Source organism: Peromyscus californicus, unplaced genomic scaffold (assembly GCF_007827085.1).
Source record: "Peromyscus californicus insignis strain IS unplaced genomic scaffold, ASM782708v3 Scaffold_24__1_contigs__length_46423439, whole genome shotgun sequence".
In the NCBI taxonomy this organism is placed as follows: Eukaryota; Metazoa; Chordata; class Mammalia; order Rodentia; family Cricetidae; genus Peromyscus; species Peromyscus californicus.
The window spans coordinates 33,298,845-33,322,713 of NW_026294535.1; the positions used below are offsets into that span (position 1 = coordinate 33,298,845).

The 23,869-nt window shown below is 42.3% G+C and overlaps 1 protein-coding gene across 2 annotated transcripts in view; it reads left to right on the forward strand.

Annotated features, from left to right (window-relative positions):
• Ptprr (protein tyrosine phosphatase receptor type R) overlaps nt 1-23,113 on the forward strand; it is a 241,688-nt gene extending 218,575 nt beyond the window's left edge. For both annotated transcript variants that reach the window (XM_052753404.1, XM_052753405.1), the window contains 2 exons: nt 1,819-1,932; nt 21,881-23,113. In XM_052753404.1, coding sequence (XP_052609364.1) covers nt 1,819-1,932; nt 21,881-21,974 — 208 coding nt within the window. In that variant the 3' untranslated portion in view covers nt 21,975-23,113. The remainder of the gene's footprint in view (nt 1-1,818; nt 1,933-21,880) is intronic.
• The last annotated feature ends 756 nt before the right edge of the window (nt 23,114-23,869 follow it).

Consider the following 23,869-nt stretch of genomic DNA (forward strand, 5'->3'; position numbering starts at 1 on the left):
TTTAAATGTTCTTAAGTGTAGAGGATGCAGCGCACTTCTCAGCCTCTCGTGGAGGATCATAGTTTCCAAGCCTCGTTTGTTTCCTGCTTTTGTACTGAAAGAACGTTCTTTTCCATTTCAGCTAACCTACTGACTGTCCTAAGTCACATATTCTGTTCTGCATCTAATTCTTTCTTCACATTATTGTCGCACCTGGGATATATGTTCTCATTCATGATAGACAAAGTACCTGCCATTCCTAGGTTATGATAGAATTCCTATTTCTTCAAAGAAACAAAGTCTTTATGGACATTTCAGTTAAAGGGGACCCATTCCTTATAAATTTTTAGTTGCATTCAGCTAGAAAAATTAAATGTAAGAAATATGATTCATGAAAATAAAGACAGTAGCACATATGGTAAATAAAAAAAAAAGACAACAAAAGATGCAAAGTGAAATGTTTGTTCCATTAAGATTTTTCTAGGTCATGAGTACCAGGATGAGTAGGTTAGATGTTGTGTTGTAACCAATGAGAATCAGCAACAGTGTTTGAGTAAAGAATAATTATGTCCTTAGTTTGTAACAATGAACCTAGCAGCTATACCATGAACCAATCCAAGAAAAGACTTCAGAATTGGGAAGCATTATGATCCCCCACCCCCACCCCCGATCATGAAATGAGTACACACTGAGGATACAAATCCTCTACAGAAAGGAAAGCTCGGATCCCAAAGGCTCGGTTGAGCTACAAAATAGAAAAAAAAAATGGTGACAGATGGGATGTGGGAGGTGAGAAAGGTACAGATGTGAAAGATGGAGCCAAGATTCCTAGACTGGAAAGCTTTATAGCTGATGGGTAATACCATTGAGGGAGAGATAAATAGATGTATATATTGAAGTATATTGAACTTGTGAAAAATAGTAACATCAAGAGTTCCACCTTGGAAGAGAAGTTTGGGGACTTGAGATACAGAATTGAGAGAAATTTGCATAATGATGGTGATCAAAAATGGGGGGAGGGGCTAAAGTTGATTCTATAGACTTACTATATAAGGCAGGTAAATAGATAAGTTCTCTAAAACCCATGGTATTTCTATTAAGTGATCATCTCAATGTAAGTGACTTGGAAATATGTGCCTCCAGTCCCATCCTCTCTCCTAAATAGAAGTGAATCTTTGGTTATTCGCTAGACTCCAACATCTAACCGCATCTCCCGGTCAGCCCTCATCCCAGAATCCCCCTTGCCCCTGTGGCAATACCAGCCTTCTTGTCCTCTAGGCCTAACTCTCTTTTTTTTCTTTTCTTTTTAATTAATTTATTTTTACTTTATGTGCGTTGGTGTTTTACCATGGGTGTTTGGTCCCCTGGAACTGGAATTACAGACAGCTGTGAGCTGCCATGTGGGCACTGGGAATTGAACCTGGGTCCTCTAGAAGAGCAGTCAGTGCTCTTAACCACTGAGCCATCTCTCCAGCCCCACCTAACTCTCTTTGACATTTTGTTTTCCCACTGTTCACAGATAGACAATGTGATGTGTCTAAATATTTCCTTTCTTATCGACTGCCTATTCTTTCTAGAACAATTACAATATCTGCTCATCATCCTCCCAACCCCTCACCCCTTCCCACCTCACTCATTCTACTACTTGTAATTAAATGAAAGAATCTGTTCTAAGCACAGCACAGGCTAGATGTGGGATAGTCAGTACATGGCAGTTTTATTATTAGGACTATTACTATTAGTCCTCATACTTTCAGCGTTTAAAAGTATACTTTTAAAAGAATGCAGATTAACTTGTTTTTCCTTGTCTTCTCCTCTTTCCTTTCCTTTCCCATTCAGTGCAGGGATTGGGAGGACGGGGTGTTTCATCGCTACATCCATTGGCTGTCAACAGTTGAAAGAAGAGGGAGTCGTGGACGCACTAAGTATTGTCTGCCAGCTTCGTGTAGACAGGTACGTGGGCAGGGGTTGGCATCATAGAGACCTCAGTCCCGAGCAGCACTGTCCGTCACAGGCTCATCTAATCTACCTCACTTCATGAACATGACAGCTCTAAGGTCCTAGATCTCCATACTAAAGAACATGCAGTGCAGGGAGACAAGATGACCCAGTGTGTAAAGCATTCTGCCTTCACAAACATAAAGACCAGAGTTTGGATCCCCAGTAACCACAAAAAAGCCAGTGAGCATGAAAACCTGTGCATCATCCCAGAGAGCAGGAAGTAGAGGCAGAAAATCCCTAGAACAAGTTGGCCAGCTAGGCTAGCCAGAAAGTGAAATCCAGGTTCAGTGAGAGAATGGCTCACTGTGCAAGGGGAAGAGTGATTGAAGAAGACACCTAACATTGACCTCGTACTGCCATGTGCACAGACACACATGTGCATGCAGTGTGCCCACATATACATGCACATAGACTACAGACACAGACAGACACACACACACTATTACACACACTCACAAGCACACACAGGCAAAAAAAAGAGAGAAAAATATGCATTACATTAAAAAGATATTTAAGCAAGATGGTCTAGGCTATAGAGATCCTACCATGAGAGGAGTGGGGGGGGATGGTAGGAGAGAGGGGAGTGGGAAGGAGAGCGAAGGGGGAAGGAAGAAAGAGGGAAGAAACTGAAGATCCAGGAACATGGGAACACAAGTTGGAGGCCTGTCTGGGCTACAGAAGAACTTAACCACAAAACAACAACAAAAAGACATTGAAGAAACTGATTTGTAGCACCAACCATCAGAAGCCCAAATACCGAAGCTCATGGTTAATTCTTCCTCATCTTCAATATGTTTATAATGTCTTAAATCCAAACCCCTTCATGTATAATCTGCCATTCCTTTTGATTTAATTGAACCACTTAGTTTAGTATTTTGAATCTTTAACATGAACATATTTGCTATTCCCAAGAGTGCTTTTTAAAATCTGCTTTCAAAATGTGGTGAAATACACATGGCATCTTGAGCATTTTTGAGTGGAGATTACGTATTGAGTGCATTCATACTGTTATACAAACAGCGATCAGAATTGCCTTCACTTTACAAAACTCTGTGTCCATTAAAGAGTCCCTCTACCAACCCAGCACTTGGAAGCCATCATTCCGTCTTATACACTTGACTATTCTTGGTCCTCCTTATCGTCTTCTCCCTCCTCCTTCTTCAGCACATCCTCTTTATTCTTCTTTTCAGTTTTTTTGGCTTCATGTAGCACAGACTAGCCTCATTTTCTGTGTACCATGTACTACCACACTTGAATCTAGGAAGCATTCATTAGCAAAATCATGCTATAATTACCTTTTCGTGCCTGGCTTCATTTCATATAGCATGGTATCTTCAAGGTTTATCCGTGTTCTGACATGTGTCAGAACGCCCTGAATAATATTCCATTATACGTCTATAAGACACTATGTTTATCTATTCATCTGTTGATGAATGTGTGTATTGCTTCCATATTTTATCTGTTATGAATAATGATATTACAAACATGAGTATTTACATGTTTATTTTAGACTCGGTTTTCAATTCTTTGGGATATTACTGGATTAATTCCCAAGTAGTCCAAACAATTCTTGTTTTCTACAAGAATTCCTACAACTTTATTATCCTTTTTTTTTTAAAAAAAATACAGTAGCCATCCAAATGTGTCTAAGTGGGAAGGTTACCCTTATGATGATCAATGCTAAGTTTGAAAACAGAACAGAGAAGCAACTTCTTGCCCCACAGCTAAGCCTGAGCGGTGAATGGAGAGTTGGGTCAGTGATAGAGAACAAGAGTAGATACCCCTTAAAGAGTGCCTTGGAGGGAGGGTGAGCGGCAGGTCTCCAATGGATAAGGCAGCTCTACAGGGAGAAGGTGGAAACACAGGGCTCTCTCCTTTCATCCAAACAGCTAATACTTAGCAATCCGATACCCAGGGTTGGTCTAGCTATTCAACATGCAAATACAACCATACACCGATGAATGAAACTTCTTGCCCTTTGAGCAAGATTATATGAGTCGGAAGCAAGCGCTATGAAATGATACAACCAAGAAGGCATGGGAGCTGAGTTCCTTGGACTTCAGCCCTGTTACCTAGGGCTCCCTGAGAATAAAACTGTATAGTTATGGTTATTTAAGGTCTGTTCAGTGGTCAGGCACTGGGAGGCACACCTATAATCCCAGCACTTTGGAGGCTGAGGTAAGAAGATCACTGAGAATGTACTAGCCTAGACTAAATTATTGAGTACAAGGGCAGACAGAACTGCATATCAATACTCTATCTAAAATTTAAAACATACACACACACACACACACACACACACACACACACACACACACACACACACGCACATACAGAGAGAGAGAGATGTCTAATAAATATTTTTGAGCACCTACTATGTGCTGTGTTCTGAGATTTCAATAAAGGAAACAAAGAGATATTCCAGAAATGCAATAGGGGAGTGTGTATGTGTATGTGTGTTGGTGTGTGTCTGTGTGTGTGTGTCTGTGTATGTGTGCATGCACGCGCACCAGTGCACCATATATATGGCACTTGGAATAGTGTGTGGCACATAGAAGCCGCTGGGAAATGGCACTTGATTATTAGTATCTGAATTACTCTACATATCTGTCCTTCCTTTTATGTCTTGGTTTAGTAGACTGTCCATCATTGCAGTTCAGACTCTGGGCTCTAACACTGCATCTCTATCATCTTTCACTGCTTCTAATGTGTAGTCTTAATGGGCCCCTTGACTTCTCCATTTCTTAACTTTCTCATCTGGAAAATGGAATTAATAATCGTGTATACACTCCGTTATGACAGCAAAAACTGTAAATGTGAAGTTCCTGCACATATTAAGCCTTCAATCAAATTTAACCACAGTGATTATCAGTATAGGTGGTAAACACACTAAATCTTCCCCCGCAAGTGACACAGCCATAGATTCACCTCACAGGCTTGTAGGCTGCATTTAAGTGGGATGGCGCCTACATTTCTTATCCTGACTTCATCCTCTCTATTTCCTGATTTGCATATTCCAGATGCCACTACCTTTAAAAGTATTTTCATTGTGTACATAACTAAAAATCAATCGCAATATTCCCACTCTTCAATTCTAATTGCCATCTTGGACTTGAAAGATCCTTTTGCCTGCACCCAGTACAATACATAGTCTCAATGGGTGAAGGTGCTTGGGACCAAACTCAAGGACCTGAGTTGAATCCCCAGGACCTACATGATGGAATGAGAGAAGTGACTCCTACAAGTTGTCCTCTGCTCTCTACACAGGTGCCTTCGTGTGGCCCCCAACCAATACACATACACAAAACAAATACATGTAATTTGACACCAAAAATGTTTAAGAAGATCTGACTGGTTCTCCAGATTTGGAGACCTATTTTCACCTCTTGGGTCCTAACACAGAGGTTAAGGGGGAGGAGCCTGGTGAGCCCAGAACTCCTGCTATGTTGACTTTAATCTCTACTATTGCACATAAGCCCCAGTATGGGACCCCAAGTCCCCGAGGCTCTCTGACCCATAGCTCCAAGTCAAATGCTGCTTTCCCTCTCCAGTTCCAGCATTCCATGAACACCAGCCAAAAGTGCAGGAAGGGAGACTGACTCTAAGACAAGGTGGCCCCCAGCAGCACCCGCCCTGACACCATTTCAGACACTACACTGAGTAAGGCCCTCGGCCTGTGCGTGGCTGTGACTCCCCTCACTGTTGATCTCACCCCCCCCCATCTCCCACCTCCCCAACTCACTTTGTAGCCTGACCTCTGCCTTGGTCTCCACTTCCCTGTCGGTTCCCCTGCCGACTCCCCTGAATTGTTCTCTAGTTTTGAAAGGAATCACAATACATTTTTTTAAATCTATCAAAATGCCTCCTCTATCTCCTCTTTCCTTCCTACAGCAAGTGGCCAGAAATTTTGGCCTTGGCCTTCTATCAGCACCAAGGTCTTCCCACGGGGCTGGACATTTTTATTCTTGATAGACTCTGTAAAACATATCCGAAGTCCCTGCTGATCTGAAGTTTGTCCTTGGATTTGAGTTGCTGCCAATATGTGTGTCAAGTATATTTAGCTGATTTCCTAAGACCCCTGCATGTAAGTTCACTCTTGGGGCTGCTCATTTGGAAACAGACACTGTCCCTAACGTTTTCCTTGAGAGGTTGTTTTCCCCTAGCCTGCCTCCCGTTACGTGTCCCTTCCTTTAGTTGCCCAGCCCCCTAGGAGTTATGAAAAGCATAACAGAAATCCTTCCTCCTCTTTTCACCTCCTCATCCTTCTACTTCTCCCCCATCTTTCCCCTCTTGCTCTAACGGTTCAGCGTTTTCCTGATAGAGCTTCCCTTTAAGAAATTCCACCCGCTAGCTGATAGCTGTGAATGGCCATGCCTTTGCCACTGAAAGGAAAGCTAAGCCAGACCCTTTGGCACACACCCAACAGTTCAGAGGCTGAGGCAGGAGGATTTCGAGTTTGAGGTTAGCCTTGATGTGTCAGTGAGACCATGTCTCACAAAAGGGGAGGAGAGAAAGGGAAAGGAAGGAAGAAAGAAAGAAAGAAAGAAAGAAAGAAAGAAAGAAAGAAAGAAAGAAAGAAAGAAAGAAAGAAAGGAAAAAAGAAAAGAAGGAAGGAAGGAAGAAAGGAAGAAAAGAAAGAAAGAAAGAAAGAAAGAAAGAAAGAAAGAAAGAAAGAAAGAAAGAAAGAAAACAAGAAAAATATAGTCTTAAAAAAATCCAGACAGCCGGGCGGTGGTGGCGCACGCCTTTAATCCCAGCACTCGGGAGGCAGAGCCAGGCGGATCTCTGTGAGTTCAAGGCCAGCCTGGGCTACCAAGTGAGTCCCAGGAAAGGCGCAAAGCTACACAGAGAAACCCTGTCTCGAAAAACCAAAAAAAAAAAAAAAAAAAAAAAATCCAGAGCCGGGCGGTGGTGGCGCACGCCTTTAATCCCAGCACTCGGGAGGCAGAGGCAGGCAGATCTCTGTGAGTTCGAGGCCAGCCTGGGCTACCAAGTGAGTTCCAGGAAAGGCGCAAAGCTACACAGAGAAACCCTGTCTGGAAAAAAAAAAATCCAGATGTCACCCTATTCTCTTGCACAGCGTCTTTCTTTGGTGCATCTTCAGCCTCTGCCCTTCCTTCATGATCTCCCTGGCCAACCTAGCCTTCTACTCAGGACCCCGTAGACATTCCAGAAGTATATCTCCTTAGGAATTCTCCACCACCGTGGTCTACACAGCACATGCTTCATCTAACTCACAAAGTGAACTCAAAAGTGTGAGGCAGGGAGAAAATTCTTTAGGTTCTTCTTCTTTCTTTAAGTTTTTTCAAACTTAACATTAGGCCATGCTTAGTGGCACCTGCCTATAATCCCAGCACTAGGAAGATAGAGTCTGGGGGATCTGGTGTTCAAAGTCACCCTAACCTAATCTGTATACTGAGTTTGAGGACAAACTGAATCACATAAGAAAGACCTTGTCTCAAAAACAAAACAAAACACCACCACCAAAAAACAAAAACAAACAACAACAACAAACAAAATGAAACAAAAAAGCCATTAAAATGAAAAATAAACAAAAGACAGCTAGTAACTTGTTCAAAATCATGCGGAAGTGGCAAAATGGATTCATATGGAATCCAGGCCTAAGGATTTCTCACTCAAACGGTATAAATAGCTAGATGGAAGTTAGCGTTATTTGGCAATGCTTGCTGTCAAACTACTTGACCAAGTCACGCTGCTTGGATGGTGCATTGCTAATTAAAAGCACACCGTGGCAATAGTGCACTGTGGGGTTTAAACGATTTTAGTGTGAATGACAGCTGTTTCATAAACACGTGGGGTGCTATGAGCTCAGTCTGAGACGCACAGGAAAACTTCCTGATACCAGGATATCTCTCTATGGTGGATGTCTGAAAACCCTATGTAGGGTTTTCATGTCTAAAATACTGTTTTTAGGCGAGCATGGTGGCACCCACCTCCAAATCCCACCACTTGAGAGTGGAGGCAGAAAGTTCAAGGTCCACCTCCGCCACATACTGAATTTGGATGCCAGCCTGAGCTACATGAGACCCTGTCTGTCGTAAATAAAATACAATTTAAAACTGCTATTAGCAAGTCAGTCTTTGCCTAACAAACCATGAATCTAGGCTTGGGAATTGAGAGTAACACTTTATACCCCCTTCCACACTAAATACTAGAGATAGTGCAGCTCCTTAGATTAGGACTACACAGAGAACTTGCATTTTGACTAAGGGACACAGAGGAAGGGAATCAAGATGCCAGACACACCTTGGAATGGACTTGCGGACCAGAACCAGTCAAGCTTTGTGCACTGGGAAGACCTGGGACACTGAAGCAGAAAAACCAGCTTTGGGACGCCTCCTATGGGAAGCATCAGGTCCATAATGTACAAAGAGGAAGGTCAGGGAAAATGGGGATCTCCTTGTTTAAAAAAAAAAAAAAAGATATTTCTAGATGGTGAGAGCAGAGTATTAACCCAAATAGAAGATCCCTCTCACCACAGAGGTGGGTTCTGTATAAACCCACACATTGAAAACTCTTGAAATGAGCCTTACCTTGGGATGATTTCAGGATGGGTGTTTGTGACAGGCTGTGGGACAGGCTCTAGAGATGTCTGCTCAGAGGGGTTCTTTATCCTTTTCATTCAGCAAGTATCGCTGAGCACCTAGTGCTGAACGTGGTATAGGGTACCTGGTTATGGAAAGATGGATTCCCTAGAATATTTCATCACCTTATGTCCCTCTATGAATGATTAGTTATTGACTGCCTGCTAAATGTCAGAGCCTCTAAGTTAATATTCAGGCAAAAGAAAAAAGGAAGGAAGGGAAAATGATTCTAAAACAAGTCTGAAGAAGAAGAAGCTATAAAGGTCTAAAGAGTTCCCCAGTGAACACTGTTTTCAAACTGTTGACATATTCTTCTGCACTGATTTAACCACACAAAGCTCTCTTCAAAGAACAACGGAGTAGGAAAGAAAGAAGTATAAGACATACAAACTATTCTTCTAAAGTTTGGTGGTGGAAAAAGGACTTGAGATGGAATGGCAATTTGAACATGACAGGGACCATGACATGAAGAAAGGGGAAGATTGTCCTTCGATTATTTAACACCAATCATAGTAAGAGATAATACTCAAGATCCACAGGCCTTTCTTGAACTCTGTTACTGTGTGTGTGTGTGTGTGTGTGTGTGTGTGTGTGTGTGTGTGTGTGTGTGTTACTAGAGACTGACCCCCAGGCCTCGAATTTGCTAGGCAAGCATTACACCACTGAGCTATATCCCCAATCCATTTCTTGGTTTCTTATTGTTGAGAAAGAGTTTAATTTAGTTGCCCAAACTGACTTTGAACTCACGGAAGCCCAGTCAGGCCTTGAAACTCCTGATTAGCAGGAATTCCAGGCCTGTACCACCAGGCCCAGCTTAAACTTTGTATTTATTTTATTTTATTTTGATTTTTCCAGACAGGGTTTCTCTGTGTAGCTTTGGAGCCTGTCCTGGATCTCACTCTGTATCCCAGGCTGGCCTCGAACTCACAGAGATCCACCTGCCTCTGCCTCCCGAGTGCTGGGATTAAAGGCATGTGCCACCACTGCCTGGCCAACTTTGTATTCTTTTTAGCAATGGCCTCTGCCCACTGGTGCTGCAAGCCTGTGTACAGTGCGTCTTCTAATCTACCCCTCATTCTGGCCATGGTGGCTCACACCTGTATTCCCAGCACTTGAGATACCAGAGCAAAAGGATTACAGTGAGTTTGGGGCCATCTTGCCCTACACAGAGAGTTTGAGGCCATCACAGGCTACAGAGTGAAATCCTGTCTCTGAATGAAAAACATATAATCTACCCAACTCTCGTAGCTGCTTCTTTGGATAAGTCAAAGATGGCTAAGAGCTGAGCAAAAAAACAAGACAGTGACTTGGATATCAGACTTATCTTACAATCGATGAGTATGAGCACTGGTCAGAATCAAAAATCCTGATTGGAAAAAAATATATATTACAATACAAGCTTGTTGTTGTGAAACCAGACAAGAGAAGGACATTTACACTCAAATCGCAAATCTACATGTCAGCAATAAACTCAGATGGTCTGGTTTCAGACAGAGCATTGAGGCTGAGTGGATGTTTCCAGTTCAAAGCAGTAACACAGCCTTCCAGTGGACTCTGCGTTTTTCTGGCAAAGCACTATTATTACTGGCTTTCAGCAACTTCCACGAATAGATACCACCGTTCTCGTGGAAGATTCATAAGTTTGTGGTTCTACTTTTAATAATACTTTTGAGCCTATTTGCAGCTAAAGTAGGGTATTTTTTTTCTAAGTAGTTCATATTTAGTACAAGGCGCCCACGCGTGTTTTCTTTAGAAGAGTATTAATGTATCATCCCCTCTTCCCCATGGTTTTAGTTTTTAATCAAAAGACAAGGTGCTGTGACAACTGGGACTGTCTGGTAGGAGAGTATGCAGCCAACCATGTACTATGGAAAATCGGGCATCTCTAGACCATAGGTCAAGATGCTTGAAGCAGATCCTACCTCTGCCCCAGACTTTCTGTGACCACTCGTCCGTCCACTCTAGACCTCTCTGCCTGTTAGCATAAAGAAAGATGGAGCCCAACCCCTTCTGGTATGAAGACCCCATTTGGGGAGTAAACAACTTCATAGGCCTCCAACCTTGCATTTTGAATCTCATGTTTGTAAATTAGTTTTCATTCCATGATTCACAATAACACCTACATGCATTTGAAAGTCAGTGACGCATGCACCGTGTTTAGTCGGGGTCCTGATACAGTTGGGAAACTCATAGGAACCTCAAGTGGGATGCCTTTTCAACCCTGAGGTGCAGTGATTGGGGGGAAGATGGTCCCTTGTGTTCTAGCATCCCTCTTAGGGGTTGCTTTATTGGGGTCTCAGCCTTGGTTCCACGAAGAACAATAACATTGTAATAACAGCCACAGCATGTGCTTGCTCCTTACTAGGAAAAGGATGCTGTAAAATATCTGGCCTCAGAAATAGTAACTACAGGATTCATTCTTAAAGGGGAATCCAAGACAAAAAGGATGCCACATTTCCCAGGTCAATTCACATATTAAATATTCATGTGTGTGTGTGTGTGTGTGTGTGTGTGTGTGTGTGTGTGTGTGTGTTGGGACTGAGCGTAGAGTCTCATAAATTATATCCCATCTCTCTTTTTGCTTTTTATTTTGAAGCACAGCCTTACTGAGTTGCCCAGAATGGCTTTGAACTCACTCTGTGACTGAGACAGGTCCTCGGCTTGAGATCCTTCTGCATCAGCCACTCAAGTAGCTGGCAATATAGGTTTATATTAACATTAACTAATGGTTGATTTCCTTTTAACACCCTAAACTAAATTTCTAATTTTACATGGTCATATTTGGGATGTTTGTTTGTTTGTTTGTTTAGCAAAGGCTGTTGTTTTCTGGAGTGGGAGACTTCAATAGGTTAAGCACAGAGTTATAAGTTCATGGACTAACATTTTCACAATGATCTTGAACTTCTTGATATATAAACCAAGGGGAAATGCCTACTTCTGATTATTTTGGGTTAGATTGTTACAAACGCCAGGTAAGTACACCTGATAAGTACAGGGAACTTTGTGTTGGCTGGTATGGAAAGAAATGTTTGAGTCAGTCACCTTTCCCTATTGAGATGGTTACTAGACATGCATAAACTGGCAACTTAAAATTAAAATTAGAGGAAAGAGAGGATCCATAACATTAGTATCAAAAAGAACACAGTGCAATCATTTTGTATTACTTACAAAGCCCTTTTACACTTTTCTTAATCTTCTAACCTCAAATACCGCTAATTGAGAATTCAGTTGCTATGGAGCTTTATCAACCAATCACCTTTCACCATGTAACTCACTCTGTAATAGACTCACAACAGTGCCAAAGCTGTGCAACAGGAGAGTGACATAAGGTCATTTATGCACTGAATATAATATATGCACTTGTCTCTTTAAAAAAAATGAAGATGGAGGCTGGGAAGATGGCTCCATGGGTAAAGTGTTTGCCATAGAAGTGGGACCTGAGTTTAAACCCCCAAAACACACTAAAGTTACAGCAGAAGACATCTGTAATCTAAGTTATCCGACAGCGAGATGGAGGGTGCAGATGGGAGAATTCGAAGAAGCCAATGGGCCAGACAGACTTGCATATACAAAGGCAAATGATAAAGATGTCCTGATTTCAGTGAGAACCAAAACACATATGCATTCATGCATCATGCACACACACACACACACAGTCAATGATAATCATAACTAATAATAATGATCACCAGGCAGTGGTGACGCATACCTGTAATCCCAGCTCTCGGGAGGCAGAGGCAAGCTGATCTCTGTGAGCTCAGGGCCATCCTGGTCTACAAAGTGAGTTTCAGGACAGCCGTAGTGGGTACACAGAGAGAAACCCTGTCTGGAGAAACAAACCAAAAAAAAAAAAAAAAACATATATATGTATAGATATAATAAAGTATTTATTTATTTAAAATAATAATAATAATGATCTAAAATAATAAAATGGCCCAAGAACACTGAGAACCTGCCTCATAGACATTACAAGAGAATGACTGAAAAGCAGCCTGTGAGTGTCCAGATATCTAGCAGGGAGGAAAGGAATATGTGCTATTGCAGATTGATTGCAGACATTTTCCCCCATTATATTTCCCCCAAGTCCCTGGACCTCTGAATACTGGCAGAATTTGAAAACAGAATTTAGAAAGTGAAACTTAACGTTGGAAACTCTGGATTGAAAGCTTTCATCACATTCTTTGACGCCCTTCACAGAACAGGAAGCAGTCTGTCTAATCCTGGGGTTTGTTTTGAGAGTTAGTAAAGTCTGTAGCTGTCTCAGTGTGCCCTTACCTTGGGGTCCCTCAAAGTGGAATGACATCCAATGGCTTCACCTGTGGCTTCCCAGACTGGATAGAAAGTACTTCCGGTGTGCGTCACATCATTGTTGAAATGTTTTCATTACTCACTTCAGTTTGGTAGATTGCTTTTTTTTTTTTTTCTTAACATACCCATCTAAGAGAAGGAAGATACATACCATCAAAATCCTATTCTAATGTATGTCCTCAAATATTCTTTGCTCCAAAATATAGCTAAAATAATTTCAAATCTGGTTTCTACTCCTTATTGTAATCTTAACTAACCACAGCACTACACCTAGTGTGTTCCAAAGGCTCCATTGGAAGGTCAGGAATTCTGAATTTTGGCTAATTTATTCTCAGGACATCTAGAGATGAAGTCCTGGAAACTGGTATGTGTTTTCCTGACATTCTGGTTTGAGGGATTCCTAATAAGAGACCCTCTTTGTAAAACAGGTTTCACAATGGAACCTTGCAAGGATTGCCAGGACAACGTTTATCTTCATTCTAGCTAGGACTTAATTGAATGTTAGTCTACTTAATCAGTGTGTGTGTTGGGGGAAGGTGGATAATTTTCAGGGAAAAATTTATCTTGAAAACAATGCTAAAGCTAATTCTGGGGATGTAGCTTAACTTATAGAGAGCTTGCCTAGCATGCCCAAAGCCCTGGGTTCAATCCCCAGCACTACATAAACCAGGAATGGTAGTATATGCTTAGAATCCCAGAACGAGGGGGGTAGAGTCAGGCAGATCAGAAGTTCAGGGACTTTTATCAGCTGCATAGAGAGTTCAAATCCAACCTGGTGGTGTGTGTGTGTGTGTGTACAAAAATTAGAGCTATAATCGAATTATCACTTGATCTGCACTGACTTTTATGCCCAACAAATATTCTATTTCAGAGAAAGTGTCAATGTTCAAAACACTTGGTGGGAGGGGGATTGGGCTCAGTTGGGAAAGCATCTTTTGTTTTGTTTTGATTTGATTTGATTGATGTTGATAAACATGAGGACCTAAGTTCAATCCTCAGAACCTATGTTTAGAAAATGCTGCATGTGGTAGTGTGACTTTGTAATCCCAGGACAGGAGAGTCAGAGGCATGCAGATTTCTGAGGCTCACCGGCCAGCAGGCCTAGCCTACTTTGAAAGTACAGGCCAATGAGAGGACCTGGTTTTTTTGTTTTTGTTTTTGTTTGTTTGTTTTTTAAAGTGGCTAGGGTCTGAAGAATGGCATTTGAAGTTGTTCTCTGTCTTCCATATGTGTGCATGCGTGTGTGTGCGCGCGCACGCACACACACACACACACACACACACACACACACACACACACACACACACACACGCACACCCCACAAAATACCTGTTCAAAATCAGTCGTGGTTACGTTTTAGTTCTCCCTTGCTGTCTGCTGTCTGTGCTTTGCTCTGCTTTCGAGACAGGGTCTCTCTATTATGTGGCCCTGGCTGTCCTGGATCTCCCTCTGTAGACCAGGCTGGCCTCGAACTCACAGAGATCCACCTGCCTGTGCCTCCCGAGTGCCGAGATTAAAGGCTGGAGCCACCACACCTGGCTTTGTTTTGTGCTCTTTAAATAGGGTCTCATGTGGCCCAGTCCCAATCCTCCTGCCTCCACCTTGAACATACTGAGATCACAGACTTGCACCACCACCACACCCAACTGAATTCTCCTGTCTTGATAGGACATCTGCTAAAGATCTGGGGAAACTTTGGTGGAGGGGCTGGCACACCGCACAGCTGGGCCCTGTACTGGGACAGCCGACTCAGCCTCCCTTGACTCATGCCAAAACCATCAGACCTTTACCACGAGGCACATTAACGTCTACACCTTTTGTTCTAAATTTACTGTACCAAACTTTACCAAAGGAATTCCAGATTTGAAAAGAATAAAAAGCAAAGGCTCGAGAGTTCCATTGTTAGCCCAGAAGTGAGTCACCACTGCAGAATTCCTTCAGTCTACTGATTAGACCGGATACTGGCTGGGTGGTACGGCAGGAAAGGCCATAGCTCTGTGTGTGTGTGTGTGTGTGTGTGTGTGTGTGTGTGTGTGTGTGTGTTAACAGTCACAAAAGGTCACAGTTTTAACATGTTAAAAGCCAAAGCTCTCTCCTGGGCATCTGGGAGGCTCTGAGAGTTTTTGTCCAGTTTTGTTTGGTTTTTTTTTCCAAAATACCAGCTCACTTGCAAAGCGTGGGCAGGAGAGTCCTACGTTTTTCCCGCTTCCGACTTCAGTCGACCCCCAGCTGACACGGTTACGTGCTTCCCTGCGCGGCAAGGAGCTGACACTGATTTCTGGGCTTGGCGGAGCTAATGAGATATCTGCCATGTCTAGAAAGGATAGCGTATCTGAATCCTTTCCAGTCTGGTTAACTGTCTTCTTAGTCTATGGCCACAAGGAAAGCAGAGCCCACAGCACCTTTACAACAAAGGGAGCTACTTTGTTTCCAGAGCATGGGGGGTGTCATAAACAGGATAAACTAATCTAAAATACAATCCCAGTCCTTCCAAGGGAGCATCAGCATGGCTTAGGAGTGAGCCATGACTGTTCCAAGCAACTGGGTATAGTGATCAACCCAGGTATAGTGTTAACCGAACACTGATTCAAAGAACAAAGATGTGCAGCATCTATTTAGTACTTACACACCAGCAGCCACTGTGCTAAGCATTTGTGAATTATCTATTAAGCCCTATAAAACTTGCAACCTTATTAGGTAACACGTTCACTTACCAGGCCAGTGCTTTTCAAGCTCTTTTGTGGGTGTGAACAATGGAAAATTTCTTGCAGACAAAATCTTCCACATAGCACCAATGTGAAGAGCCACTAAAAGTGCGGCTACCCTAGTGACAGCTGGGACTGATGGGGATGTGATCAGCTTACCTCCTCCTTCTCCCCGATACCACCAAGAGCCAGGGACTCCTGGAGTTTCTGTGACTGTCCTGCAGTTCAACAGTCAAGTGAGCTGACATATTTAATGCTCATAAGGAGACAACAGCTGTCCTTCATATTATTTTACAAATAGGAAAAGCCAAATTGTGGGGGAAGAGATAAGTGACCTGTCTAAAAAAAAATCAGAGCTCTCTGGAATGGTGATGTTCTCCTGTAATCTCAGCACTTGGGAGGATGAGGCAGGAGGATTGCAGGAGTTTGAGCCAAGCCTGGGGCTGCTTAGCAAGACCCTGTTTCAAAATGACAACAAAATAAAAATTAATTAATGAAATCACAAAACTAGTAGGTTTAACAGTAAGGACTTACACCTGAAATCTGCCAGGCTCCAAGCCCGCCGCTCCCCATGGTATCAGCTGCCTCTCCAATAGCTGTCTCATTGTATAGAAGCATATTTGGATCATTTCCATCCAGATGTGCCCAACTTGGACCCATTTGTCCTTGGCCAGGCTTCTTAGTCCTCCAAGGCTGACAGAGAATTCACCCCAGAGCTTTCTGACTAGTCCTGTTTGACCAGAGGACACTATGTACCTGGAGCTTAGCTTTATCCTGAGCATTTGAAGTGGGTTGTCCCATTTACACCTCACAACAGTGCCTAGTAGATACAATGACTGTGTTGCCTCCTCATTGTTTTTGTATATATAAAAAAAAAAAGCTGAGCACTGCAAAGATGACGTACTAAGGTAAGTCCTTAAACCATCCAGTCAGTAGTGGAGACAAAATCTATCTTGACCCAAACAGACACAGTCGGAAGTGTGTGCTGAGTTTGCGTTTGTTTTCTTCTGGCCTCTTAACATACTTTGATCCCTGTTGGCAATGAATGTACACCTTGGCATTCCAGACCGTTTCAAACTCATAGCCACTGTCTTAGCTAAGGCTTTCTTGCCATCTTCATTTTATTGAGTTTGTTGTTGTTGTTGTTGTTGTTGTTGTTGGTGGTGGTGGTGGTGGTGGTGGTGGTGGTGGTGGTGGTGTGTGTGTGTGTGTGTGTGTGTTTCCCCACTTTGTATTTTGAGATAGACATGGGTGTTGTGGCTGGTCTTAAATTCCGACCAAGCGCTGAGGTCATAGGCCTGTGGGCCCAGGTAATTTTATTCTTTTTTGGTTAATACCTACTTAATAGTAGACATAAATTATGACTTAACTGCGGTAGTTAGTGAAACCCGAATTTGTACCAAAAGAGAATTCTTCGGTTCTGTGATGGGGAAGCAACAATGCTAACTTCTAGTCTTCCGTCTCACTGATGATGCTCCGACAGTTTTGGCTCCTGTGCAGCCTAGTCTCCTAAGACTCGGGACCACCGTGGAACTCTGTTAAAACCTTAACTTTGGCTGGGCGGTGGTGGCCAGGCCTTTAATCCCAGCACACAGGAGACAGAGGCAGGTGGATCTCTGTGAGTTTGAGGCCAGCCTGGTCTACAGAGTGAGTTCCAGGAAAGGCTCCAAAGCTACACAGAGAAACCCTGTCTTGAAAAACCAAAAAACAAAGATAAAAACAAAAACAAAAACAAAAAAATCTTGGATGAATTGAAACTATGACCTCCCGGAGGTAACAGCTTTTGTTAGTGTCTGCTCTTTAAACGGCAGTTAAATGACGCCTTTGGGATTCTGATCGTGTCTGTTTGGTGATGGTTGCTTTCAAGTAGAATCCCGGACTCTCATCTTGTAGAACCAGTTCACATTAGGAACCGGCTGCTTCTGTGGTGTAGATTTAGATTTCAACAAATCCATAGACCCTATCTGACTGAATCAAATGCCTAGGATCAATTATTGCTAAATTGGCGTGGGAGTGAATTACTATGAAACTCTTTTGAAGACCCTGTAATCTATATAGCTGTATTCATTTTTTCCGCAAAAATATTTTGTGTGCTGTCCTAGCTGCCTGTGTTTGTTTTGTGTTTTGTTTCACAGTACCAGCTTACAAAAGAAAAATGTTCTTCCCTAGAACAGAATACAACCTGAATGGTAAATCCTAGATTTTAAGTTCTTACAAAGGTCAATGGAATATCCTGTATACCACTATGTTCCGTAAAACATTTATCAAATATTTCCCAAAATGACTATGATAAGTTCTTAAATTTTAACCAGTATCTAATGAATATAGCCTGGGAAATCTTTTGCTTTCTTTTAGCCCATCTATTTTCACATAACATAAAAATATTTATGGCCCAGATTATTTATTTGACACATTACCTATTTGACTTAGGACTAGTTACATGCCTCTTAAATGTAGGAGCTGCTACATGTTTTTCACTGTAGCAAATATGAAAAGTATGACATGCTTGATCTTAAAAGCTTACAACTTAACTGGAAACAATATTAAGATGAGATTAAATAGTACATATCATATCAAATTACTCATCATAGAGACGCTATCTTATTTTGGTCCTATCTTTTCCATTTGTTGTTGTTGTTGTTACCATTTTGTTTTAAATAAATGACTTAGATAAGATACAAGACATGCTTGTTAAATGCCTGGACGGTTCAATACTGGAAGTGAGAAATGGAAGAGTAATACATTGAATGTTAGAAATAATGATTCGGTACACAAGAACATTGTACTCAGAAGAATTAACAAATTAAAATGAACAGGGACAAATGTAAGTTCCTGTGTTTAATTTCAAAATTTCAATAGCTTCAATACAGGATGGAAAAAAAAACTGCAATTTTCACACTCGAGACAGTCCTGCTGACTTTTAATTAACCTAGCTGTTCCTAAGAGGCTTGCTGCTTATCAAGCACCCTGCAGGCCCAGCGGCCTCACCTCCTGACGTACCTGCAAATGGAATCTCAATGGTCTACAACATGTAGCTAAGGGAGAAAGGATGCTTGCTGACACGATCCCATCGGGACAAGATACAGCACTGTAGGAAGGTCCTGTTTCATAAAATAGCTTGTAGAAGTGGGAGACTGTCTGTGAGGGACAGGGAAACCGGGCTACCCAGAAATGTTGAGTAACCACAGGATGTTTAGTCTAGAGAAGAAAGATTATGGGACTTTGATGGTTGTTTTCATCATTTAGAGAACTATTGTGTGACTACAAGGGGAATCTTGAGACCCATTGGGGTTATTTCAGTTGGCCAGTAGGGTAAGAACGTTAGAGAGCGAGAAATTCATTTTGATGTCTTCGGAAGCCTGCCTCTAAAGGTTTCTCCGCCCATGAGCATTCCAGAAGCTGGCTGGTAGCCCGGCCTATAGAGAAACACATTTTTGCCAGTAATTCTGATGACTGATCTTAGAGGACTCCGCTGATGCTACTGCTTTTGTTCTTATTTTCCGAGAGAAATGGGAAAGAAACAACACTTTTCCTGTGTCTTCTGACCCACAACAATTTTGCCAGAGTGTATTACGTGTTCCTGTCTTCCCCACCTTCCCTGGATGTAGCAACCTTGGCCTAGTTAACACAGTCTGTTATACCTGATAGAACTTGATCACAGTGAATCTGTTCCAACCACGATCACACACTGCTGAGCCACTTCTGGTGAAAGGATCACTAAGAACTAAATTGTGACTCCATGGGTCCACCAATTGGACACGCAAATGCCATTGCTGAACAGAACAGTCAAGACAGGGGAGATCTTGCCTCAAGATGAGGTAAATGGTCAGAGCAGGTTCACAGGCCAGAGCCCAAGAGAGGAAGTGTGCACAGAGCTCCCACTTACAGCCTGCAGCTTGACGTAGGAGTATCGATTCTCTGAGAAAATGTCAAAGGCAGGGAGGCACTTCTCAGCGCCCTGCAGCTGCCCTAATATTTACTGTGGCTGTGTCTCCCAGGCTTTGCAGTCCAGAGTGGCATCTCCTGAACACCTGCTATGTTTTTTGAAACGTTCCCAGATGTCATCTTGCAACTAGGAAAAGAAAGTGACTCCTCCACTGCCATTTCTGTTGTTACCTTCTGACCAGTCCATGCTTGGAAAACAGAGTGTGGCGTTCTACTGGAAAAGACTGTGGTATATGGCCGCAAACAAGTTGCTATCACTGGACACTGAAGTTACCTCTTCGCTTCTTGCCAAATACATAGTTGTGGCACCATGTCAAAACTGCCTGAGGAATGACTGTTTAGCTCAGAGGATGCAGTCTTACTGCCTCAGTAGTTGGACAGACATCTGTCTATACAAGGCTAGTTTCAGTTGTCATTAACCAGAGGTCATGTGACAGAACAGCACATCATGCTTTTAAGTTGGAATTGCCTATGTAATCTCAAAATTATTCTGAATAGTATCAACCACCACTAGGGAAAAAAAAAACTAGATAAAACCAAGAAAAAAAACTAAAATAGGATTTGTTGTGTGACTGAAGAGTTACATAGAGATGACAAAAATTCAGATAATTACTATAGCGATAATTCTTACTCAGTGAAATGAAGAATAGGTAACTTTTGTATTAATGCCTGACAATTTCATCAAGCTAAAGAACAATCAGCCCAGGAGAAAGCGTGATAAAATATTGTGTATAGAAATGCAGGATAAGAAGCAGTGATTTTTCTCACAAAGCAGCTGCCTTCTATCCATCTATGGCACTGGGGATGCTGAACAGCTGGTGATGACATTCGCCCCAGCAAAAAGGAAAAGCGAGAGCCGATTCCCAGTTTCCAGTCAGCTGAGGGATCCACCCACTATTGTGTTTAGATGCCTAGCACACCCAAGGGCTGTTTGGTGCCCTACCAGCCTGAAACAAACCACTTTACCATAGATCTTTAACTTGTAGGAAGAGCAATAGATCACAGCTCAGCTGTGCTTTGTTAACCCGCTTCCATCACTTTTAGCCCCGATGCATGACATTCTAACAGAAGATGGATGATAAGGCTCCAGTGAAATAATCCCTCCACCCCAGCGGCTCTGAGTTTACCTGCGCTCATTATGACTTTGTAAGCTAGTCACTGTCTTGCTTTAACAGAGGAGGGGGCTGAGACCAAATGTTCTTAAGGAAGTTGTGTAAATCACACAGGTAAAAATTAGCACAGGCGGTGTTTTGAGCTAAGTGGCCTGACTCATTCCGGAGTCCGAGTATTCAACTGTAAGGTTCCATCACTGCTCTGGTAATGGTACATAGGCAAAAATACTTCCAGGAGGCAGGAGGATCAAGGTTCAAGGTCATTCTCTACCACAGAGTGAGTTTAATACCAGCTTCAGCTATAGGAGATCCTGTCTCAAAGCACTATAATAATCAGGTGCCTTGAGTGCGTGGCATTATACTGAGCCATACACACACACACACACACACACACACACACACACACACACACACACACACATATATGAGAGTGAGAGAGAGAGAGAGAGAGAGAGAGAGAGAGAGAGAGAGAGAGAGAGAGAGAGAGAGAGAGAGAGGTGTTGCCATGTTGCTTAATGATGGAGAGATGGTTCTGGAAAATGTATCATCAGACAACTTCGTTGTTGTATGAACATTATATATGTACAAAGGCGGATAGCACAGCCTAACACACCTAGATGATACGATATATGTACAGCGTTTCCTGTGTCTCTCAAAGCCAGCAGGGGACAATGACTGCACGAGAGACGACAACACAGTCAGGAGGTACAATAACTGTGATACGTCTGCAGTGGCTGCTGGCCTAACATGGCGTGCAGTACAGTTTTCCAGTCGACTTTTAAAATTGAAGCCGGAGCACATGCTCAGTAACACTAAGAAGTGTAGCAAATACCAACGCTAGCAATGAAGTCGTTTGTCGCCATTATTCGTTATTAGGGAATGTACATAATTACACCTCTCAGCGGGTGGGCGTGTTCACGCCAGTGTCATTGTTATCACTAACCTATGAGTAATGCATCACGATATGACATCGGTGCACAGCATGTGACTACATTGACATATTAAACTTCACCGGCCAGGAGGTTTAGACACAGGTAAGAAGGATAGCAAATATATATATTTATTTATATATTATATATATTTATTTATATATTATATAATATATATATATATAATCAGCTATTCTGTATGTTTGTCATAACACTCTAGCTCTCATGACATGTGTAGGTGACAGGACTATAAGGTGTCAGCAAAACTGACTTCTTTTATGATCTCTTCCGTGCAGGGGTGGCATGGTCCAAACCAGTGAGCAGTATGAATTTGTGCACCATGCTCTGTGCCTGTACGAGAGCAGACTTTCACCAGAAACCGTCCAGTGATTCCGTGAAGATTTACCAGAGCGTCCATCTCTCATGGGTGATTCATGAAATCGCCTACTGAAGGCTCCTGGGAGGAGCTTCCTGCAGTGGGATGAGGAGGCGCCCAAGCCAACCTGAGGCATGGACTGTGGAAGACCTGGCGACATGCAAGGTTGCCAACCCTTTGTGTATAGGAATGCATCTGTAGGCATCCCCCAAACTATTTCGAAGGTCCCATGCTGATGGAGGTATGATCATTTCTCGCACAGCCCGAGGTGGATTTTATTTCGTCTGTGTTGATTATCTGCCACACAGAATCTATGTGTGTGATACTCAGTGACAGTCATTGTGACGGCAGGAGGAGCCGCTGAAGACGTCGCGATCGTGTGTTTAGATGTTCATAAAGTCTGTCTCGTGAATGGACTGTCAGCTATCCAACTGTTCCGGTTTAAGTGCTATTACCTATATCTCAGTTACCAGAATCTTGCTGCTAAAGTTGCAAGTGATCCATCACAGATTTTTAACAACTACATTTTTGATTTTGAAAAAAAAAAAAAAAGAAAAATCAAATGCCGTAACTATTTTATATGGAAATGTGTCTTGATAATATCTATTAAATGTGTATTTATAGTACCTCCTATGGATCAATTACAGAGCACAATGGCTGTCATTGGATACATACATATATATGTGTATATATACATACATATATATATATACATACATTTATATTCTATTATTAGGCATAGAGTTGGCACCTGTCCCACAACTCTAACTACTATATTTCTACATTGTGACTTGTTTTGCTTTAAAAAGGGGATAAACAAATTTATAGTAACTATAAAGAATCAATAATTTTAAATACTCATCTCTCTTCTACTAAGAAGGGATTTTTTTGAATATGCTGTCTGCCTGGAATCTCTCTCCCAATAAAAGGCAGGTGCCTTTTGGGGATGCTCCAACCTGTCTCATTCCCAGACATTCTTCTAAGGATGCTGTCATGCACGTCCTTACATTTCTAACAGGTTTCATTTCTCAAGAGACAAATGAAGGTAAAAATACACCCAGCCAACATGAGATGTTCTGCTCATAAATGAATTTTCAATGCAGCAAAGTTGACTTTGTTTCGTACCTACCAATAAATGACTCTTAACACTAAATATTGAGTGGAGTGTATTCTTTTCTTACCCCCACTTGGAAAAAGGCCATCGTGTGGGCAAACTGAAGTAGGTAATATGATGGCTTTAATTTTAGTCTTTTCCTTCTCCTGGGTAGAGATGCCTCTCTCCAAAGGCAATCTTATAATCACTTGAGAGATAATGATCCAGAAGTGCCATCATTATGTGGTTTTCCTCATAGACGCCAGCATCTCATTATACCAACAGTACATGTTTATGTCTTTATATCACTTGTCACAGACCCCCATAAATTACATGGCTTACGTATATTGGACAGAACCGTATCACCTGAAAATAAGGCATGGTGTAGGGAGACTCAATTATCTAACATTACAATTCTCTTTCTCCATCTTGAGGTTAAGATATAATCATGTGCCAAGGGATGGGAGGGGAAGACATTCTGGGGGTTTCTTCTGGCTCCTGGGGGCTGGATCTAACGTTTGAAAAGAGATGATCATTATACCTTCTTTCTAAGGAAACAGAAACAAGGACAGTGGTGTAAAGCTTCCCCCAAACAATTCAATTGGAGGAAGTGTGTCACTGACTTTTCCCCTCTCCGTGAAGCACGTTTCCTTCCTACTCTTCGCTTCTCTTATCTGGGAGGATTTTTTTTTCCCCCAAAGCGAAGCATGAACCGTTGTTAAGTGGAAAATGGAGGCTGAATTTTACGTGGCGATTCTAAGCTGCCTGATCCTCGGGAGCTTGGGTGAGTGGGTCTGCCTCAGTGTCCTGGGGCAT